Here is a 19,777-nt window from a genome sequence, read left to right on the forward strand (position 1 = left end):
TTTTACTTTTGCTGCATTGTATGAAATTCGTCTTCAGTCTTCAATGTAAATTTTACGGTTTATTTTAATTTCCTTTCAGCGGCTAATTTCTTTTTGCTGCATTTTATGAAATTCGTCTTCAGTCTTCAGTGTAAATTTTTCATGCCTATTCAGTGTTATGGTAACATATTTTTATCAATATATTACAATTAAACACTTATAAAAATCGTATAATCTCGCTTTAATAAGTAGTTTATGTTCATTCAAGATTATGATACAATATAAAATATACAAATGACGAGGCCATAAACGGCAATATTTCTTGTTTTTCATTGTTAACTAACACATTAATTACCAATTAGTGAAATTATTAACAAGATGGGCGTCCTCGAAATGCAAACATATGCCGATATTGTCTACAATAAGAACGATTGTCACACTTTAGTAATTGGTAATTACAGACGTGTTAATCATTTATGGGATATTCTCAACACATGAAATAGATAATGTATTTCACAACAATCAGTAAGTGTCATAAATAGGGCGTATTCCAGATGCAAACATACGAGTCAATAATGCGAGTGTTATTATACCCGTATTGACATTTTAAAATACGTTTGACTGCTAATTTTGAATAACATGTATGAAATAGATATAAACAAGTGTTTGATAAAAAGATACATGGATAAAACATGCGTTGTTTGCAGAATTATTAAGATAGAAACACGGGTGTATTGTTGTAAAATATTTAAGTGATGAAAGAAATTTTGATAAATATTGTCACAAAGCTGCATCTATTCATTTAATTTTATAAGAATAGATTTTAATCATAAAAGTGCGTGTTTGCGTGATGCATACTGATTATAGGAATAATAAATGTCACAATTCAAATGAGTTACAAATCTCAGAATATGAATAATTAGACTGCTAAATTGTAATAATTATATTACACATAATTAAAAATTAATACTATTCCGTCAGTACAAAATTGAAATTAAGTAAGACACCCAGCTTTTCACATAAAACGACTTTTAACATAACGTCGGTAGACCGGAATAAATACCATTCATTTATATCAGGCAAATAACAATTAGTATACTAAAACAGGGGAAGTCTACACTGTGTATTAGCAACCAGCTGTGTTGATACGTATCTTATCAGCTCAATACACAGGCCCTTGGCTACTGTACTGGAAAATTATATACTGCTAAAATAACTGATTTCTCTTATTGCTAAATTGTTGTGTACACTTAAAAAAAACGGGAATGGAGCCACATCACCGTTGTGAACTTTTTATTAATTTCACAGTATAGAGATAATCTAATTAAAGACGGCGCTAATTAAATGTGAAGCTGGATATTAACAAATATGATCCATTTCGTTTAACTCAATCCATTTGCTTTTTACTATTATTGCTTTTTCCGTTACTCCATTTATAACTTTCAACTACTTAAAATTACACCTGCAAATCACACACCCAACTGAATGTGTAATTCGTTTCTCGGGTAAATATGGGAGTGGAATGGAATTTGGTGAAAGTGTAATTTGGTCCTCAATTTAATATAAAATGTGTAATTCCGTAATTACTTAGCAATTCTTTATCATCTTTAGGCTCTTATCAAATTTGAATCGACATGATGAGCATTCTTATCATTGTGATAAAGGATAAATTAAATATTTTAAGTGGAATTTGGTTTAAAGATATGCGCACATTTCACCTTTTCCAACTGTTGTCTTAAAAGAAGAAAAGCTGAAACATAACACAATTAATGAAACTATGACGCAGCCCTAAAAAATGTAGTTTACTATAAAGTTAAATAAAAAACATGTCAGTTAATTTTGGTTGAAGCATAGTGTAATTCGGTAATGATATTCGGTACTCGGTTGTAATTCGGTGAAAAGTGGAATTCGGTTGTAACTGGGTGAAAAGTTGATTTCGGTGTTTCCAGACACCCGGAATTTCGAAATTAAAGCGGACCTCAGCCACTTCTTTTGCAAGTTCCAACATCTTTTGCATGGGTTTGTCCACAGTGTGATTAATTTTTATTATGAAAAACATAACGTTTAGCAAAAAAGACATGCCTTTGAAAACAACTTTATGCATTATTTTAAAAATAAATTACCTTAAATCTACATACCTTTTGTAACTCGGAACATGTTGATGTACTGGTTGCAACGGTTTTAAAGTATCTGGATCCACGCAGTGTCCACCAAATGTTGTCGCTTTGACAGTCTTTACTTTTACAGTTTTGCTACCGATCTTGAACCAGTCATCAATTTGATCGGCAGTTATATCTGGTACAAGGCTCATTCTGCCAATTAAAGAATAAATGTGGCAGTAGTTAAATTATTATACTTTGATTTGGCCTTTATTTTGTGCTTAGTTGATTACGATCGCAGGGTTACATACTACTGGTGGGTATAGTACCATAAAGGCCGTTTACCAAAAAGGCCTTCCCAAAAAGGCCGCACCAAAAAGGCCGCATAAGTGAACCAAAAAGGCCTCATGGTATACCAGAAAGGCCATACAATATTTAATATTATCATTGAATAGTAATGCTGAATATAATTATTATATCTATTAAATAGTCATTACTTTTTTCATAAGTATCTTCATTTGAGTTGTATGTGGCTTAATTAGCATCTTTCGAAGTAACCAGATGCCGAAGTGACTAGATACCGTGAATTGTCCCAGTAGTATGTCTTTATTTAAGTCTCGTCAATATACATTCATGGTAATTATGCCACCTAGACATAGATCTGCGTTTTGTAAGTTCCGGTGTGTGGTAGCTCCCATCAGAATCGAAACCGGCAGGTATGAAGGTTTACCGATTCAGGAAAGAAATTGTCCATTTTGTAATAATGTTGAAGATGAGTACCATGTACTGTTCCATTGCCCAGTGTACTGTGATATCAGAGAAACTTTGTTTAAACGTGCTTCCGAAACAAATGTGTTGTTCTAAACACTAAATGATGTTGACAAATTTAACTATCTGTTTCCAATTATAATATCATACGAGCCTGTGCCAGATCCTGCTATCTCATGCTACAGAGGCGGGTATTTTTAATTTGTAAGTAATCTATTTTATTTATGTATATAATGTGATCATTGCTTTAGTTTTCCCCCGTTTTATTGCGTCTGAAGCAACTTTGCTAATCCGGTCCACGGTGATCTGATCAACGTGATCTATGATTTCTTACACCCATTTTTTAACTAATGCGCGATAGTGCTTTTTTTCTATCTTTCAGTATCTTACCTTTGTTTTAAGGCAGATCGTAATTAATTTGATTAGCAAAGTTTCTCCAGTTTAAACTTTTTAACTTTTATTTTTTATTTCATTTGTTTGTGCAAAATGTTGAATTGATAAAAGTCGTAATGTATGTAATTTGTAAATATTAAGTGGAATTCCCAATCGCGATAGTCTCTTATAATTCCAATATGGAATGGCAATATACATTTGATAATGTGTAAATAATTGTAATATAATTACCATGAATGTATATTGATGAGACTTAAATAAAGATATACTACTATACTACTAAGTCTACTTCAAAGCCGTAAATTTTATATTCAAAGTCGGCAAAATTATCGCCAATTATCGGATACAGTATGAATTGTTCGTTAGTCACAATATTTTTCCTTGAATGAGTAATAGATGTTTCAGTTTTTTTAAAATTAAAAGCCGTTAATTATGTAATCAAAGTCGGCATAATTATCGCCATTTAGCACGAAGGAATTATCTGTTTAAGGAAATTATATTTTTCTCTGAACTTTCTGTTTGCATCTTAAAGTAAAATAATTATATAAGAAGACGAAAAACGTTTTATTCAAATCCGATATAACACATATCTACAATATGTTAGGTCAAAATGACCCATGAACATTGTTATAATTGTATAACATAGACAATGTCATCAAAAAAGTAACAAACACAATATATAGTGTACAACGTTATTCTAAATTACTATGTACAACAATAAAATATACGCACATGGATAAGTGACTGCTTAAAGACAAATATTTAATTAAGCACATAACATATTATTATATATTGTTCATTTCCACTTTAACTATTTTGGCAATGTTTAAAATATAAGAAGTTGAAAGAATGTGCATGTACAAAAGACTCGCTAATCAAACCGGGTATTCAAGTGTCAAGGGTCATTCACAGTTTGCGGCATCTGTTTTGATAACGGAATAGTAGAAAGCCCACATGTGGTGTAAAATGACACTTATTGGCACCTATTGATGATTACTTGCGCATTTTAAAACAGTTTCTTAACTTTAAACGATGTAAAACTAGCTACATTCAATTCAGAAGACTTAAACCGAAAGAAATAAAAAATGCTTTATTCTAAGTAATATTATTAAAAATTATCACTGATTGTCAATATTATTACGCATTTCATAAGCATTAAAAATAAATTTAGCAAAGTTTATAATGTTTTTTTTATTAGCCGACTGCATTAGAATGTCATATTTATTGAACGTTGGCCACCTTTGAAAATATGGTTTTAAATGTTCCTTTCTAATTTCTCTATAAAGAGGACAAACAAGTTAAAAGTGATACTCGTTTTCTATAGCGCGTCCATTGCAAAACTTACATTTTCTATTTTCACGTAGTATCTTATTATAACGACTACTTTCGATCTCTTATTTATGTGACGATAAGCGAAATCGTGTTATGATTTTTTTTGTATTTCTTATTTGTTATTAAATGATGAAATGGTTCTAACTCAAATGTGTTTAAATCTACAATAGCTCATGAGTCTAGGGGAATTATTTATCTCACTTTGCTTTGCTTGCAGTTATCTTATTAACGTTGTTTAAATGTATTGTTGATGAATGTTTGATCTGTTTGATTTATGATATTTGTTTGATCCGCCCATATATTGCTTAACCCAAGCTTGTCAAAAGTGTTTTTCTATGTTTGATGCACAATTTCGATGGTTATATGTGATGTTTTGTTGTGCAACATTGAATATCACAAAATATATTGCGTTATTAATAGCGGGTATCGTCCATACACAGGCATAACCCAGACAGCATACAGGGAGGCGATGCGTCTCGATGAAGTCACGTATGTGTGTCGTCCATGCAGAGACGCAGAGGCCCCCGATAAATTTGATTTAATAAAAAAAAGAATGCACATGGTTAACAATATTATTATGTAATTATGTTGTATTTTGTCAGTGTGACAGAACACGTATATCGTCTGTAAATGTTTGCTTGTAACTGTATATTTTGTTATATAAATTGTGTGACTTTGCTTGTACATTGACTGTATATATCGTAAATGTATATTTAAACATAAACCACAGGAGTTTGAAATTCTATCAATATAGCTAATCTAATGGCTAAATAAAATTGTGTATACCCCTATATAGTATAAAGACTATACTAGCCTTTATACTATATAGGGGTATAATTTTGTTTATTTAGCCATTAGATTAGCTATATTGATAGAATTTTAAACTCCTGTGCATAAACAACAAATAAAGAAAATGATAAACTTCATACCTGTTTTATGACTTATTCCATTTTGATGAATACACGTGTATTTGTTTGTAAACACAATTTGAAACATAAAATAACAATAACTGGTTTAAGGCCTTTTTAGTTCATTTTTTGGCCTTTTTGGTACGCTTTGTGGCCTTTTTGGTACGCTTTGTGGCCTTTTTGGTACGGCCTTCTTGGTATTCGGCCTTTTTGGTATGCGGCCTTTTTAGTTTTCGGCCTTTCTGGACCTAAACCCTACTGGTGTAGCGCTGGTATTGGGTCGTTTCGCCCCAATACCTGTTCGCCCTAGATACAAGATACAAGAAACTTTATTTAAAGTCGGTTTTTATAAAAAGTTAACATTAGCAATCAAAGCTATTTTCCGACAAAAACAAAGTCTTAACAACAAGATAAAACAAACACCTAGATAAAAAGAAATGCAATTTATCACATATAATTTAAAGACATATACGAATGATTGCTAAAAAACAAAACCCTTATTAAAAGTAATTGACCAGGGTATTTAAATAGATACATAAGACTTTTAAAATATATACTTAAGCATACTAATATATATACACAGACATGCAGAATAACAAACACATGAAAATTCACTGTCAGTTTTGCAGGGCAATACTGGATGTATAGTGATATTCACCAGATTTGATCTGTTAAAAACGCCAATAAGAGAGCCCTAAGTCAAACTGAGTCGTTTCGACCTGGATCGTGTCGCCCTTACACTTATCCAACAAACTTAGATCCAAGACGTTTGATCAGATGATTGGCTTATTAATAGCATATGAACATTAAAGGAGTTACCGCGGTGTATTTTTTTTATAAACTTTAAGCTAGTTTGCATCTTTTGATCTCAAGATACTCGCAGAAAGTGTATAGAACAAGCAACTTGGTTATGGCATAATTAATTCAAATATCGACCTTATTGCAGACAAATTGTGTTTTCTTGTGAGCAGATAGTCGCCAACATGCCATCCTTTGTGATTTATGTGACATATGGTAACATCGAACATGTGATACAGGTATGATAGGTTTATTTATTATATTTATTTTTCGTGTCCACGGTATTTGTCTGCATGTTGTCGTTGCTGTCCACATTGTACTTAAATTGTTATAGCATTTTGTAAGTAAGAGACAGTTGAAAAAAGTTAGAGAAAAACGGAGAATAAGTTGAAGATCAGCACTTTTGTCTCATTAGTTTCCCTTTAAATATTTTAATAATATTTCTATTAATGTCTCAAGCAGATACCGTAAACAGGGAAATAGTCAATTACAATTTATTTATCCCATCAAGAAAGTTTTATTATTTCTACTATTTGAATAAGCTAAAAAAATAAATAAAATAACGATCATGAATTAGATGTAAAAAACGATATTCAACAAATCTTGTAAAAATACCATTACATATATTCTGATCTATTTCAATAACCGTGCTTAACATTTCTTTCATACTTAAAGCATAAAGGGTTTCAAATTGCCGCCTATAGTTAATGATATTTAGTGAGAAGGGCCCACATCGATGATGTTGGTATAACTCTAGGCCCAATCCATTCGTATACATGTACTTTAAACTGTCTATGATATGTTATTGTTTGTAAATGAATGTGTATATACAAAAAATATGTTTAACTAAACTAATGATATTTTACGAAATAAGCAGACGGGTTTTACTGAATTAATTTGCCCCATCGTTACAATAAGGATAGTGCATATCAAGGTATTCTCGGCTTCTAAGATATATCCTCCTGGGAGTATCATCAGCTAGGCCCGTACATGCCAGCTGAAACTGCATTTTATATGCAGACCGTGCCATCGCGAGCCCATCGGAGAACCCTTCAATCTCGATCCTATGGAAGAATTGTAAGGTCCTGTAGGGGCCGCCGTCCTGTAGTGTTTCTTCTTTAGCAGAATGCTAACAAGAAGTCTACGTTGTTGACGAGCAGTGTATGTTAAAAAAAAGAGTCGTTGCCATGCCATTGTCAGCTAATACGGTGACTATTTTAATACATATTTACAAGACCAAGTGCACCCCGTTGACTTAAGACTGCCTGTCAGAGCTGAGTTATCGGCAGTGGTAGGCATATTTATTTATTCATTCATTCATTCCGGTACATACGATCAATGGTACGGAGCATTTCGGAGGCAGTCGATGCACCACTATTGTTATTGAGGTATGCTAAAACCCAAATATCTAAGGTTTTATAGGACTTCACACGAGACCAGATAGTCATACATAACATAAGCTTTGGGATCGGCTGCACTTAGTACATCAGTTTATTAATTCATAAGCAACACTATTTATTTCGTGTTTATATTTATGCGGAGTGCTTATTAATTATCTTCATTTTAGATGGTGAGGTTCTCGCCTATTTGTACGAGGATGGCGTCAAATAATCGGTTAAAATACAATTATTTGTAGCCTCGAGCGGGTGTCGTTTTAAAAACCGCGCTACAACAACAACAGTGATGGAGGAAAAAGTGGGTTGTGCGTGGACAAAGTTAAAATTAACAAAAAACAAACAAACAACAAACACCCGACATAGTGGACAAGTTGCATACAGATAAGTGAAACTTCTTTTATTTCTGCCGCTTTCCTGATAATGCAGGGTTCCCTCTGGGCTTTAAAAAGTTGTCGCCACTCACTTTCGCCAAATTTAAAAAGTTGTCGCCACACTGGGGCTACATTTGGGCAATGAAGATCATGTCATTGTGATACAAACAAAAAACTGAGCATTGAACAGTATGTTAAAGGAATTGATTTCATAACAGTATTATTAAAAATAACAACACATTTAAGATTGTTCATTAAATAAAGGCACATTCAATCAGTTGTAAGTCTTGTTTATTGACACTTTTTTAGCAGCCTGAATATGTTGCCACAGCTTGGTTGCTATAGCATGCAGCTTTCTGGTAATCTGAAAATACAAAAAGGGAAAAATAATATTAATATACTACTAATAATAATCAACTAATGTGTAGTATATAAATAATATAAATTTGTGCTAGCACATGACCTACTACATAAAGCTCATAGCACAACAGTCAAATAAAATAAGCATTTGTGTAAATGTATATTAAATTGTGTGTCAAATAGATTTTCGTGTGTGTCAAATGGTTTTTCATGTGCTTAACGATGTTTACCTTTTTTAAAACAGAACATCCGGTAGTGAATTAATTTATTAGTTTTGAGAGTATATAGAGTTCATACAGCATATATTGTGAGTTGGAAATCAAATTGAAGGAAATGAAATTCTGTTTAACAACTGTCTATGTTTGGGTTTTGTTTGCTAGCTGGTGAATGTTAGCGGGGAAACATTTGCATTTTTGAATGAGTCTCATAATTATCAGAATCTAATGTTCACTTTCTAAAAGTCGTTATACACTCTGAACTTGCCATGTTGACGATTAAAACAGAAATGTCACCGTTTACATGTAAATAGAATCAATATATCTAAAATGTTTAATTATTTTCTATAATTTCACCGATTTTTCTAAACACAATCGATACTTACTTTTTTTTTGAGTGTCACATGGTTGTCAATGTAACGGTCTTGGAATCGGCTTCGAACACTGTGACAAACACTTCACATTTAAGCACAAAGTCGGTAGGTTTATTTCAATGTTGTCTTATCTCTAAAGCAATAAAACTGCCGACCAATTAAGATAACTTGTAACAACAACCCAGATAATCGCAATTCTCACCATTGCATGCCACTTTGCGGTAGTCTGCAGTCAGCACCACGCTCCATTGATTACAGCTGTATCGCTTACATCATGGACATCTATATTATTACGACTGCCGTAAAGCGGCTGATAAACACAGCGTCTTTTGTCATTTTAAGAAAATATGAACGCAGAAAAATGCCGATTTTTTTTTAAATCGCCATTTACAAAATTTTGTCGCCAGATTTTTTATTTTGTCGCAATTGGCGACAATGGCGATCGACAGCGGGAACCCTGTAATGGAATGATAACGCATATTGAATGACGGACTGGTCTGGTATTCATTTTGAAGAGTAAGGCTGATATGATAACCTAATTTACAGGCAAGGTGCTACCTATTTTACGGGCAAAAGCTTTTTAAGTTTTTTTGATAACCATGTATTTTAAATAAATATATTGACATGATTGTGTTCAAAATATTATATCCTCGATTATCGTAAATTCGCGACCTAAACATTTAATGTCAATATTAAAATAATAACCCATAAAAAACAACGAAAACAAACATTAACCTTTTAAAATAAATTCATTCTTCGCTGATTTTTCCCATTGTGATTTCCAAACAATGTTTTTAAAGCTCTTAAATGTCAAAATTGTTGACATAAGTGTAAAGCGTCAGCCATTTTGTTTTACTACCCTTGATTCGCGAGTATGACGTCATACAAAAATTCATTGCAATGTCAAGTAATTAGTAACTGTTCATGAACTGTTCGTGAACCGAGTTCATGAATAGTTCACGAATAGTCAGTGAACAGAAAATGGGCCACGTCTGTGAAATGTTCTTATTTTAGTTCATGAACTGTTCATGAACACTATTGGCATGAAGTGTTTATGAAATATTCTTGAAACCTAATGGCATGAAGTGTTCATGAACTATTCTTGGACCATAATGACATGAAATGTTCATGAACTATTCTTGAACCCTTATGGCATGAAGTGTTCATGAACTATTCATGAACACCAATGGTATGAAGTGTTCTTGAACAGTTCATGAACAACACAGTTCTTGAAAAGTTCTTTAGGGTTTTGCTGTTCATGAACAGTTCATGAACACTCCTTCTATTTTTCAATGGCCCATTTTCTGTTCACGGGCTCAGTGAATAGTTCATGAACTATAATTCTTCACGAGTTCATGAACTGAGGTCTTACAAAGGTTATTATAAGTGTAAGCAAACATGAGAGACTACAAACAATGTCATCAGCCACAGACTGCCAGGCTTAGCACAAAGGCTAGTTTTCAAATTGTTTGTCAATGTCTTCAACGCACTGCCATTTTCCTTTGTGGCGTATATTTGAGAATATTGAACACCATGCACTGCCTCCGGGTCCTTTCTGGTATGAGGTAAACTGTTCACATGTGCTCTAGGGAATAAAAATCATAAAAAGGTCTATAGTTAAGAGTTATTTACATTCAAACTATTATAAAAGTGAATCTATAATCAATATACATTGGGATCTGACAACAGGAAATGGACTGAAATGTCTGGTTTTGTTAGGCTACTGCATGGTGATTGGTCTGATATTGTTCTGTAGGACATCTATCTGGGGTAAATTAAACAAGACAAAAGTAATATTTAAAATTCATATGTATATCATAACATATTATATTGGCCCCAAAACTAAGATACTTCCCATACGTGATTATTTTACATAATAACGAACAAATACTAATTTAATGTACAGTTACTTAGTGCAAGCCCAGTACCTTGAAGACAGAATACACTGCAGTCTGTTTGAAGCTTTTTCCAGCATTTGGTTGTGGATGCCCACTCAAGTTGAATTTTGCCATATGGAGAACATTCATCACCCTGAAATCGGTCTGGTCTGTTCATTACAATAAGTTTCATAAAAAACTTAATTTATAAGCATCTGCATTGCATATGTTATAATTAACATAGCAGATTACTATTTATTGTAGTATTTGATTTCTTTCTTTTTTAGCTCATCTATTTTTTGAAAAAAAATTATGAGCTGTTGTCATCACCTTGGCGTCGGCGTCCGGTTAGGTTTTGCGTTTAGGTCCACTTTTCTCAGAAAGTATCAATGCTAATGCATTCAAACTTGGTACACTTACTTACTATCATGAGGGGACTGGGCAGGCAAAGTAATGTAACTCTGACTGGCATTTTGACAGAATTATGTGCCCTTTTTATACTTAGAAAATTGAAAATTTTGGTTAAGTTTTGTGTTTAGGTCCACTTTATTCCTACAGTATCAAAGCTATTGCTTTCATACTTGCAACATTTATTAACTATCATAAGGGTACTGTGCAGGCAAAGTTATGTAACTCTGACTGGCATTTGGATGGAATTATGGGCCCTTTATACTTAGAAAATTGAAAATTTTATGTTTTGTGTTTTGGTCCACTTTACCCCTAAACTATCATAGATATTGCTTTCATACTTGGAACACTCGCAAACTATCATAAGGGTACAGTAAAAGGACAAGTTGCATAACTCTGGTTGTCATTTTTACGGAATTATGGCCCTTTTTTGACTTAGTAACTTTGAATATATGGTTAAATTTTGTGTTTCGATCCACTTTACTTCTAAAGTATCAAGGCTTTTGCTTTCAAACTTCAAATACTTTCATGCTATCATGAGGTTACTGTACCTGGCAAGTTTAATGTTACCTTGAATTTAAATGACCTTGACTCTCAAGGTCAAATTATTAAATTTTGCTAAAAATGCCATAACTTCTTTATTTATGATTAGATTTGAGTGAAACTTTGACAAAACTACTCTTACCTGACAAACCACAAAAGACTCCATCCAAACCCTCCCCCCGAATCCCCCCCGAATCCCCTATTTTTTTTTTTAAGCAGTGTTCGCCAAAACTTGAAAAATCTGTCAGTCATGCGGACTGACAGACTTGAAATTTTTGTCAGTCCGAATCAGTTTCTGTCAGTCCCACTGTCCGACTAAACTATAACAGCAAAACACAACAAAAGAGAGTACCTTTTTGATGTTTATTGGTTTTGATCACATTAAAATACAATTAAAACATGTCCAAAGTCGAATAATTAAACAATTATTATCCCCACGCTTTTTGAAAAAAAGGTGGGGATATTGTGGTTATCTCCGCCGTCCGTCCGTCCGTCTGTCTGTCCGTCCGTCCTGGCCACTATCTCCTCCTACACTAAAAGCACTAGAACCTTGAAACTTACACACATGGTAGCTATGTGCGACCCTGCACTATTTGGAATTTTGATCTGACCCCTGGGTCAAAAGTTATAGCGGTTGGGGTGGGGCCGCGTCAGAAATTATCACTCATTTTTTTAGGTTATTTTACATTTACTTCTTTATTTCTACACCGATTCACTTCAAATTGATACTGGACCTCTCTTATGACAATACGGTCAATCTCAACCATGCATGGCCCCATTCCCAACCCTGGGGCGCCCCGCCCACATAGGCCACACCCACCAAAAATTTCTTTTTACTATAATTTTTTCATTTCTACACGGATTCACTTCAAATTGATACTGAACTTCTCTTATGACATTAGGGTCAATCTCAACTATGCATGGCCCCAATCCCAACCCTGGGGCGCCCGCCCACATAGGCCACACCCACCAAAAAATTCCATTTACTATAATTTTTTCATTTCTACACGGATTCACTTCAAATTGATACTGAACTTTTCTTATGACATTAGGGTCAATCTCAACTATGCATGGCCCCATAACCAACCCTGGGGCCCCGCCCACATAGACCACACCCACCCAAAATTGCCTTTACTATAATTTCTTCATTTCTACACCGATTCACTTCAAATTGATATTGAACTTCTCTTATGACAATACAGTCAATCTCAACTATGCATGGCCCCATTACCAACCCTGGGGCGCCCCGCCCACATAGACCACACCCACCCAAAATTGCCTTTTACTATAATTTCTTCATTTCTACACCGATTCACTTGAAATTGATACTGAACCTCTCTTATGACAATACAGTCAATCTCAACTATGCATGGCCCCATTACCAACCCTGGGGCCCCGCCCACATAGACCACACCCACCCAAAATTGCCTTTTACTATAATTTCTTCTTTTCTACACCGATTCACTTCTAATTGATACTGAACTTCTCTTATGACAATATGGTCAATCTCAACTATGCATGGCCCATTACCAACCCTGGGGCACACCTAGGTCAAACATTCGGCGTGGGGATACGCGTCGGCCTCTGCCGCGCCATTTCTAGTTATATTAATAATAAGCCACATATAAACCAAAGATATTCCTTTAGACTTCTTTTTTCTTTTTGTCAAACTGTTTTTTAGCCTGCACAGCTCTACAAATCCGTGTTCTTGAAAAGTGAGGGCGACATCCAATCAAGTTTGACTTAATTGCACACACCCATTCACACTACTTTGGATGACTTCAATTTCTGTTTATTAGCCGATTTCACAAGTTCTAAAACAACACCTATTGTTAAAATATTTTCTATTAGCTGAGGTGGTTGATTTCCAGGTTCAATTAAATTAATGTCTTTCACACCTTTTTCTTGATAGAAAGGCCCATGATAATTACCACCATCCATTCTTGTTGTCTGAAATAACACAAAACATATTGCTACAAACTTTTAACAACAAATCAACACATAAATATCCCTATGTCCGAAATTTAAAATATCCGAAATATAGTACATCGGGTGAAAAATCTAATTTTGATTTCAGAAATTGTTGGTGTGTACCGGTAAATTAAAATATATCCTTCCCAGAACAATATAATAATGAAACTATTTAACAGAAATGCTCACAAATGCCTGTTGAAACAAGTTTTCATGCGGTTTTTGTTGTGGAGAAATTAAATGGAACAAATAAAATGGCGGACGCACTCGGTTGCTTTTTTTAACAAAGACCGTTGATTTTGAACTAGCATGTGATAGTCAATTCTAATCCAACTTTAAACATCAAAACATCAAAATGAAGGTAAAAAAAAAAGGATTTTGACAGAAGTTGAACAAAAAGCATTTACCTTCTATTATTCCAATAGCATATTATACACTTTGAGTGATCTTTTTGAAACCATTTTTCATCCGATTGTGTCGGTCAGTCGGACCGATTATCTTATATCACTTGTCGGTCCTTAGAAAAATTTGCCGGTCAGGACCGGCGGACCGACGGTTTTGGCGAACCCTGTTTTAAGATAATCTTTTTTTTAAGATCATCTAACAAATGACCACCACACCCTCACACTATACTATACCTCCCACCCAAATTGTTTTTTTTTTAAACGGTTAAAAAACACAAATATTTATTTTTTATTATTTTATGTTTGAAATTGAAATACCGTCCAACCATCGCACTCAAGAATACCCCCCCCCCCCCCCCCCCCCCCCCGAATTTTTGCGATTTTTTTTATTTGTTTTGCTTTTTTTCCCGCATTTTTGGAAGATAATGTAATAAATGTCCACGCCCCCACACTATACACCCCTCTTCACTCCACCCCTCCCTCCTTTGTGATTGAAAATGAGAGTCCCTTCACCTTTAAAAATAAAATAGATGAGCGGTCTGCACTCGCAAGGCGGTGCTCTTGTTACTTAATGGCATGCACAGGAAAACCAGCACTGAGAACAAATTGAAATAAAATTATAAACAAAAAAAACAAAACAATTAGTACACATTGAGTTTCGGTTTGGAATGGTTTATCCACACATGTATTTATGTGTGCTTAGAACATCTGCTGACAAAAGAAAAATATTGTTAATAAAAGAACAAGGTAATTTAACTGTTTAAAAAACCAGTACATTTGGTATTCATGTTTTCTACAAAGGCTAATTGCCTCAATGTTCTTATTATGTACACTATTATGCAAAAAAATAGATTGCATCATTAAACAAAGTAAGTGCCACTGAATCTCCATTGGTCATTGTGGGCTCGGGTATAACTTTAAGTAAAGACAATTAAAGGCATCCCACCATACTCCCAGTATATTTTTCTAACCCCATGTGTTTGTATTTTTAAGTATACCGAAAAGTACCTGGGGTACTTTAAAGTAGAACCTGAGCTTACAATGACCAATTGGTTGTTGTTGGGGCATGCACTTCTTTAAAGTACCCCGTGTATGCTTAAGTATTCTACAATGTACCCCGGGTACAGAAAATAAGCACCTGGCCATAATCTGTGGTACTTATTTGTATATTTTCTGTGCCCGGATACTCTGTAGTATACTAAACAGTACATGGGATACTTTTAAGCAGTACCTGAGCTGACAATTACCAATGGAGCATCACTGAAGATTTAAATTACAACCATTTTTCCACTTCAATGTAAACATTCTTCAACAACAACACGTTTAAACAATAGTTAAAAATAAGCAAACTGAAAAACAATACTAGCATAGAATTGTTATGGAGCAAACACTCATCACCATCCAATTCCGTGTCCAGGAACGAACCCAGCATAGTTTCCAGTAGGACTAGGATACTTGGCACGGATGACTTTAACACAACAGGCAGGTACTGTCCTGCGGTCATCCCATTGAAGGCGTCTGTGGATCCAAAGTACGTACTGGCGATATGCCGCATGTCGCATTGAGCGATGTGTGTCCTCCACATCTACTGCCTGATGGGCGAACACATCATTTCTAAATGTTTGCTGGATTTGGAGGGTTAGCGGATCAGTTACCACTAATCCCATTTCCTGAAAGATATGGCAACATAAAAAACTCAACACCCGTTGATAAATCTTGATAAAGAGATGTTTTTGTCATTTTTTTAAGATGAAGGAACATAACCGCCACATTTTTTATACTAAACCAGTTAACTTTTCTCCACTTTTGATATTTAATTGAGACATTCTTGATACTGGTATAACATACATACATACATATATATATATATATATATATATATATATATATATATATATATATATATATATATATATATATTATATAAAGTAAAATGTAATAATCCAGATTGTGAATATTATATAATAAAAGTAAAAAACACGTGTCTGGGATTTTAAATATATATTGATTTAGCCAACGCGTTTCGCATAGCTCATCAGGGCATAATACAATATATTACAACGTCAAAATGTCATGGAGATAACGTCATATCAATTATGACGTCATAACGTCAATAAATATTAAATGAAATTTAATTTGGGTTTAAATACATGTATAAAATGTTGTTCTTTTGCTAACCTAGCTGAAATATTGTTCGAAAATAGCTTATAAAATGGAAATATTTTAAATTTTGGTTCATTATGTGAACATTCATCTAAATGTTTACTTAAAGGCATCTGTCTTGTTGAGGGGTCTCGCATTTGTTGTTCATGGACAGATCGCCTATTTCTAAGTTTATCGCCAGTTTGGCCTATATAATATTGTTTGCATCCATTGCATACTAATACATAAATCACATTTTGTATATCACATGACATATTAGTTTTTATTTTGAACATTTTGCCATTAAAATCAAAAGAATTCCCTTCAATAATATAACCACACAGGGCGCATCTAGGGTCATTACATTTGGATACTCTTGGTTCTTGAGATGAAAAGTAAGATTTGGTTAACAGACGTTTTAAATTAGGTGGCTGTCGCTTACATTTTATTATCTTCTGATTTGAAATTATTTTATTCATAACCGGGTCTGTTTGTAAAATGTCAATGTTGTTTTTTAATACGCCAAACAGTTCTTTATTTTTTGGATTTTGTGTTGAAATAAATGGAATTATATTACTCTTGTCTTTTTGTGTTGATTTTGAAAGTAATTTATGTTTAGGGATGGAAAGTGCTTTTTTAATACCTGTATTTATAATAGATTGTGGATATTTTCTTTGAATAAGGGAATGCTTAAGTTCATTTAACGTTTTAGTTTAAGTTTATCACTCGAAACTATGGTGCAGATCCGTTTCGCTAAAGTGAAAGGAATATTTATCTTTGAGTGTTTATTATGACACGAGATAAAATTAAGATATTGTTTAGAATCAGTTTCTTTGTAATATATATCAGTATTAATTTCAGTATTGTTTTTTATAATCAATATATCAAGAAATGGTAACTCGAGTGTGCTTGTTTGCATTGTAAACTTGATATCCGAATGTAAGTTGTTTAAAATACTTAATAGTATAAAAGTTTTGAAGTTCATGGGGAAATTTTGTCCAGAAAATAAAGCAATCGTCTAGAAATCTTTTCCAAAATGTTTTTATAAAAGAAAGAAATTCATCATTATAAATTGATCCAATTCTTGCATATAGTTTTTGTTCTTAAAATCCCACTACCAATGTAGCGTATGTTGGCGCGAATTTAGTACCCATTGCAGTCCCTTTAGATTGGTTGTAGTACTTATCATCAAAATTGAAGTTATTATTTTCAAGTATTATTTTTATGCCTTCTTTTATAAACCGTTGCGAAAACCTTTCATTAACCGAATCTGGATATTTTTGAAGCCAATAATCAATAGCTTCTAAACCAAGAGTATGCGGTATATTAGAATATAAATTAATTACATCAAATGATACTAATGTACTTGACTCTGGAACTTGTGAAGGTATATGTTTTAGGAAATCTATGTTATTTGTTATATTGCTATTGACATATTTTACAAACGGTTTTAACAAGATATCCAATAAAGAACTTAAACGACTTGTTTCACAATTAGTTCCAGCGACTATTGGGCGAAAGTTTAAATCGTCTGGATCCATTAACTCTATATATTCTGAATTGCTATGTTTAATTGCATCCTGAATGATTTTACTTTTATGAATTTTTGGAAGACCATAAAATAGACTTGTTTTCCATTCAAATTTTACTAAGAAATCATTTTCCTGTTTAGTAAGTTTATTATTTTCCTTTAGTAAATTGCGTATTTTTGAAAGTGTTATTTGACTACCATTATCAGGGATTTGTTTATAATATTCAACGTCATTTAACATTGCTAATAATTTTCTTCTATAAAAGTCTGTATTCATTATAACAATTCCGCCACCCTTATCTGCTTCTTTAATAGTTATGGTTTGTCTTCTGCTAATAAATCTATAGCTTTTCTTTCTTTTAATGATATGTTATGTTTAGTGTCATTTTCCATTTGAGAATGTTGAAGGCAAAGTGTTCGAGTAACATTTATATAATGGTCTAGTGTATTATTTCTATGTTTAGGTGGATAAAAGGACGTTTGATTTTTTACAATAGAATTGTTTGTATTATTATGATCACTATTATTAAAAAACTCTTTAAGCCTAAGTGATCTATGAAAATCATCCACATCTTTTATTTGATCATAAGAATCATTTTTATATTTAGGTGTTGGTGTAAATTTAAAACCCCTCAATAAGACGTCAATTTCAGTTTGAGATAATGATCTTTTTGAAAAATTGTAAATTTTTGTAAATAATTTTGAATTTTCAGCTAGGTTACCTAAAGTTTCTATGTCGGACTGCTCCACTCCCTGCCTCCTTCTAAAAAATCAACGTTAAATTCGCTTGGTTTGTCGTCGTTATCTTGCAATATGTCGTCGCTCGTATTGTTGTTGTTTCTATAGTTTCTTCTGTATGAAGACCTTGTGTTATCTCTTATATTGCTTCTGTTTAAAGTGGAATTGTTTCTTTGGAAATTGTTATGTAATTGGATGTTGGTATTATTAATTTTTAAAAGAACTTCTCTTACAATACTTTCCACATCTATATTTTGTAAACAGCTTGTTTGATTTTGTTGCAGGTTTCTTCTTTGCGAATATTGTTTATTGGTGTTTCTTTCTTGACTGTTGTAGTTGTATGTTGTTTTCAGATTTTGGTAGTTGGTGGTATTTTTTCGGACAGCATCCGCATATGAAGAGGGTTGATTTTTGTTTACGAAGTCTTGTTTTTTAAAGAATGGATTTTTATTTTCATGTTCCTTAATGAATTCTTCTTCGTATTTTGAAAGCCATTTTTCATTGTTTCCCCATCTTTTATGTGAAATTTCCTCATTTCGTTGCGTTTCCGTTTTCCAAAGTTCTACCAGTGTCCGTGCTGTTCTTCCGTTGCATTTTGAATGTATCAATATATTTGATACATATAAATTCCGTCAACCTGGCAAACAGTAAAATGAACATGAAAAATGGGTAAGATTCTACAACAACAACAACAACAACATACCGGTCTCTGGCTTATACAGTATTGTGGGGCTATGCCACAACAAATCCTGTCCTGGTCTTGGTCCATCATAGGGCAATGGCTGCAAACACACCAAGAAGGTTGGTCCGAAGATGGTCCAGGTTGGTCTTCCACTGGTTGTCTTGCAGACAGCATTGCTGCCACATCCAGGATTACTGCTGGCTGTCTGGCAGAAATTTTCTTCAAAAGCTGCTTTGCTTCTACAGAGCTAAGGTGGTCTATCATATCCTAGAAAACATATTTCTGCATTTAAATTTAATAAAATAAAATGTTTTGAACATTTACATTTGAATTATCTTGTTACTTGAAATGATACATTCCTATAGAAAAGCTTATTGTTCATGAACACATTTTTATTATTTATGAGAGGGTTTTTGTGTGTGAAAAATTTCAATGTACACATAATATAGTGTTCGAGCATTGTTCAAAATTATAACTTACATCCGCC

The 19,777-nt window shown here is 33.4% G+C and overlaps 1 protein-coding gene across 2 annotated transcripts in view; it reads right to left on the reverse strand.

Moving 5' to 3' along the window:
• Positions 1 to 19,539, reverse strand: part of LOC127871395 (ATP-dependent RNA helicase TDRD9-like) — a 108,075-nt gene extending 88,536 nt beyond the window's left edge. Inside the window, exons 1-4 of one of the 2 annotated variants that reach the window (XM_052414300.1) lie at positions 19,312 to 19,539; positions 15,596 to 15,867; positions 10,923 to 11,025; positions 2,118 to 2,291 (exon numbers count right to left, since the gene is read on the reverse strand). In XM_052414300.1, coding sequence (XP_052270260.1) covers positions 2,118 to 2,291; positions 10,923 to 10,969 — 221 coding nt within the window. In that variant the 5' untranslated portion in view covers positions 10,970 to 11,025; positions 15,596 to 15,867; positions 19,312 to 19,539. Of the gene's footprint in view, positions 1 to 2,117; positions 2,292 to 10,922; positions 11,026 to 15,595; positions 15,977 to 19,311 lie in introns of those variants that run through there. The other variant, XM_052414299.1, reaches the window with a different exon arrangement.
• Positions 19,540 to 19,777: the final 238 nt, after the last annotated feature.

This window comes from Dreissena polymorpha, chromosome 3 (genome assembly GCF_020536995.1).
Source record: "Dreissena polymorpha isolate Duluth1 chromosome 3, UMN_Dpol_1.0, whole genome shotgun sequence".
NCBI classification, from domain to species: Eukaryota; Metazoa; Mollusca; class Bivalvia; order Myida; family Dreissenidae; genus Dreissena; species Dreissena polymorpha.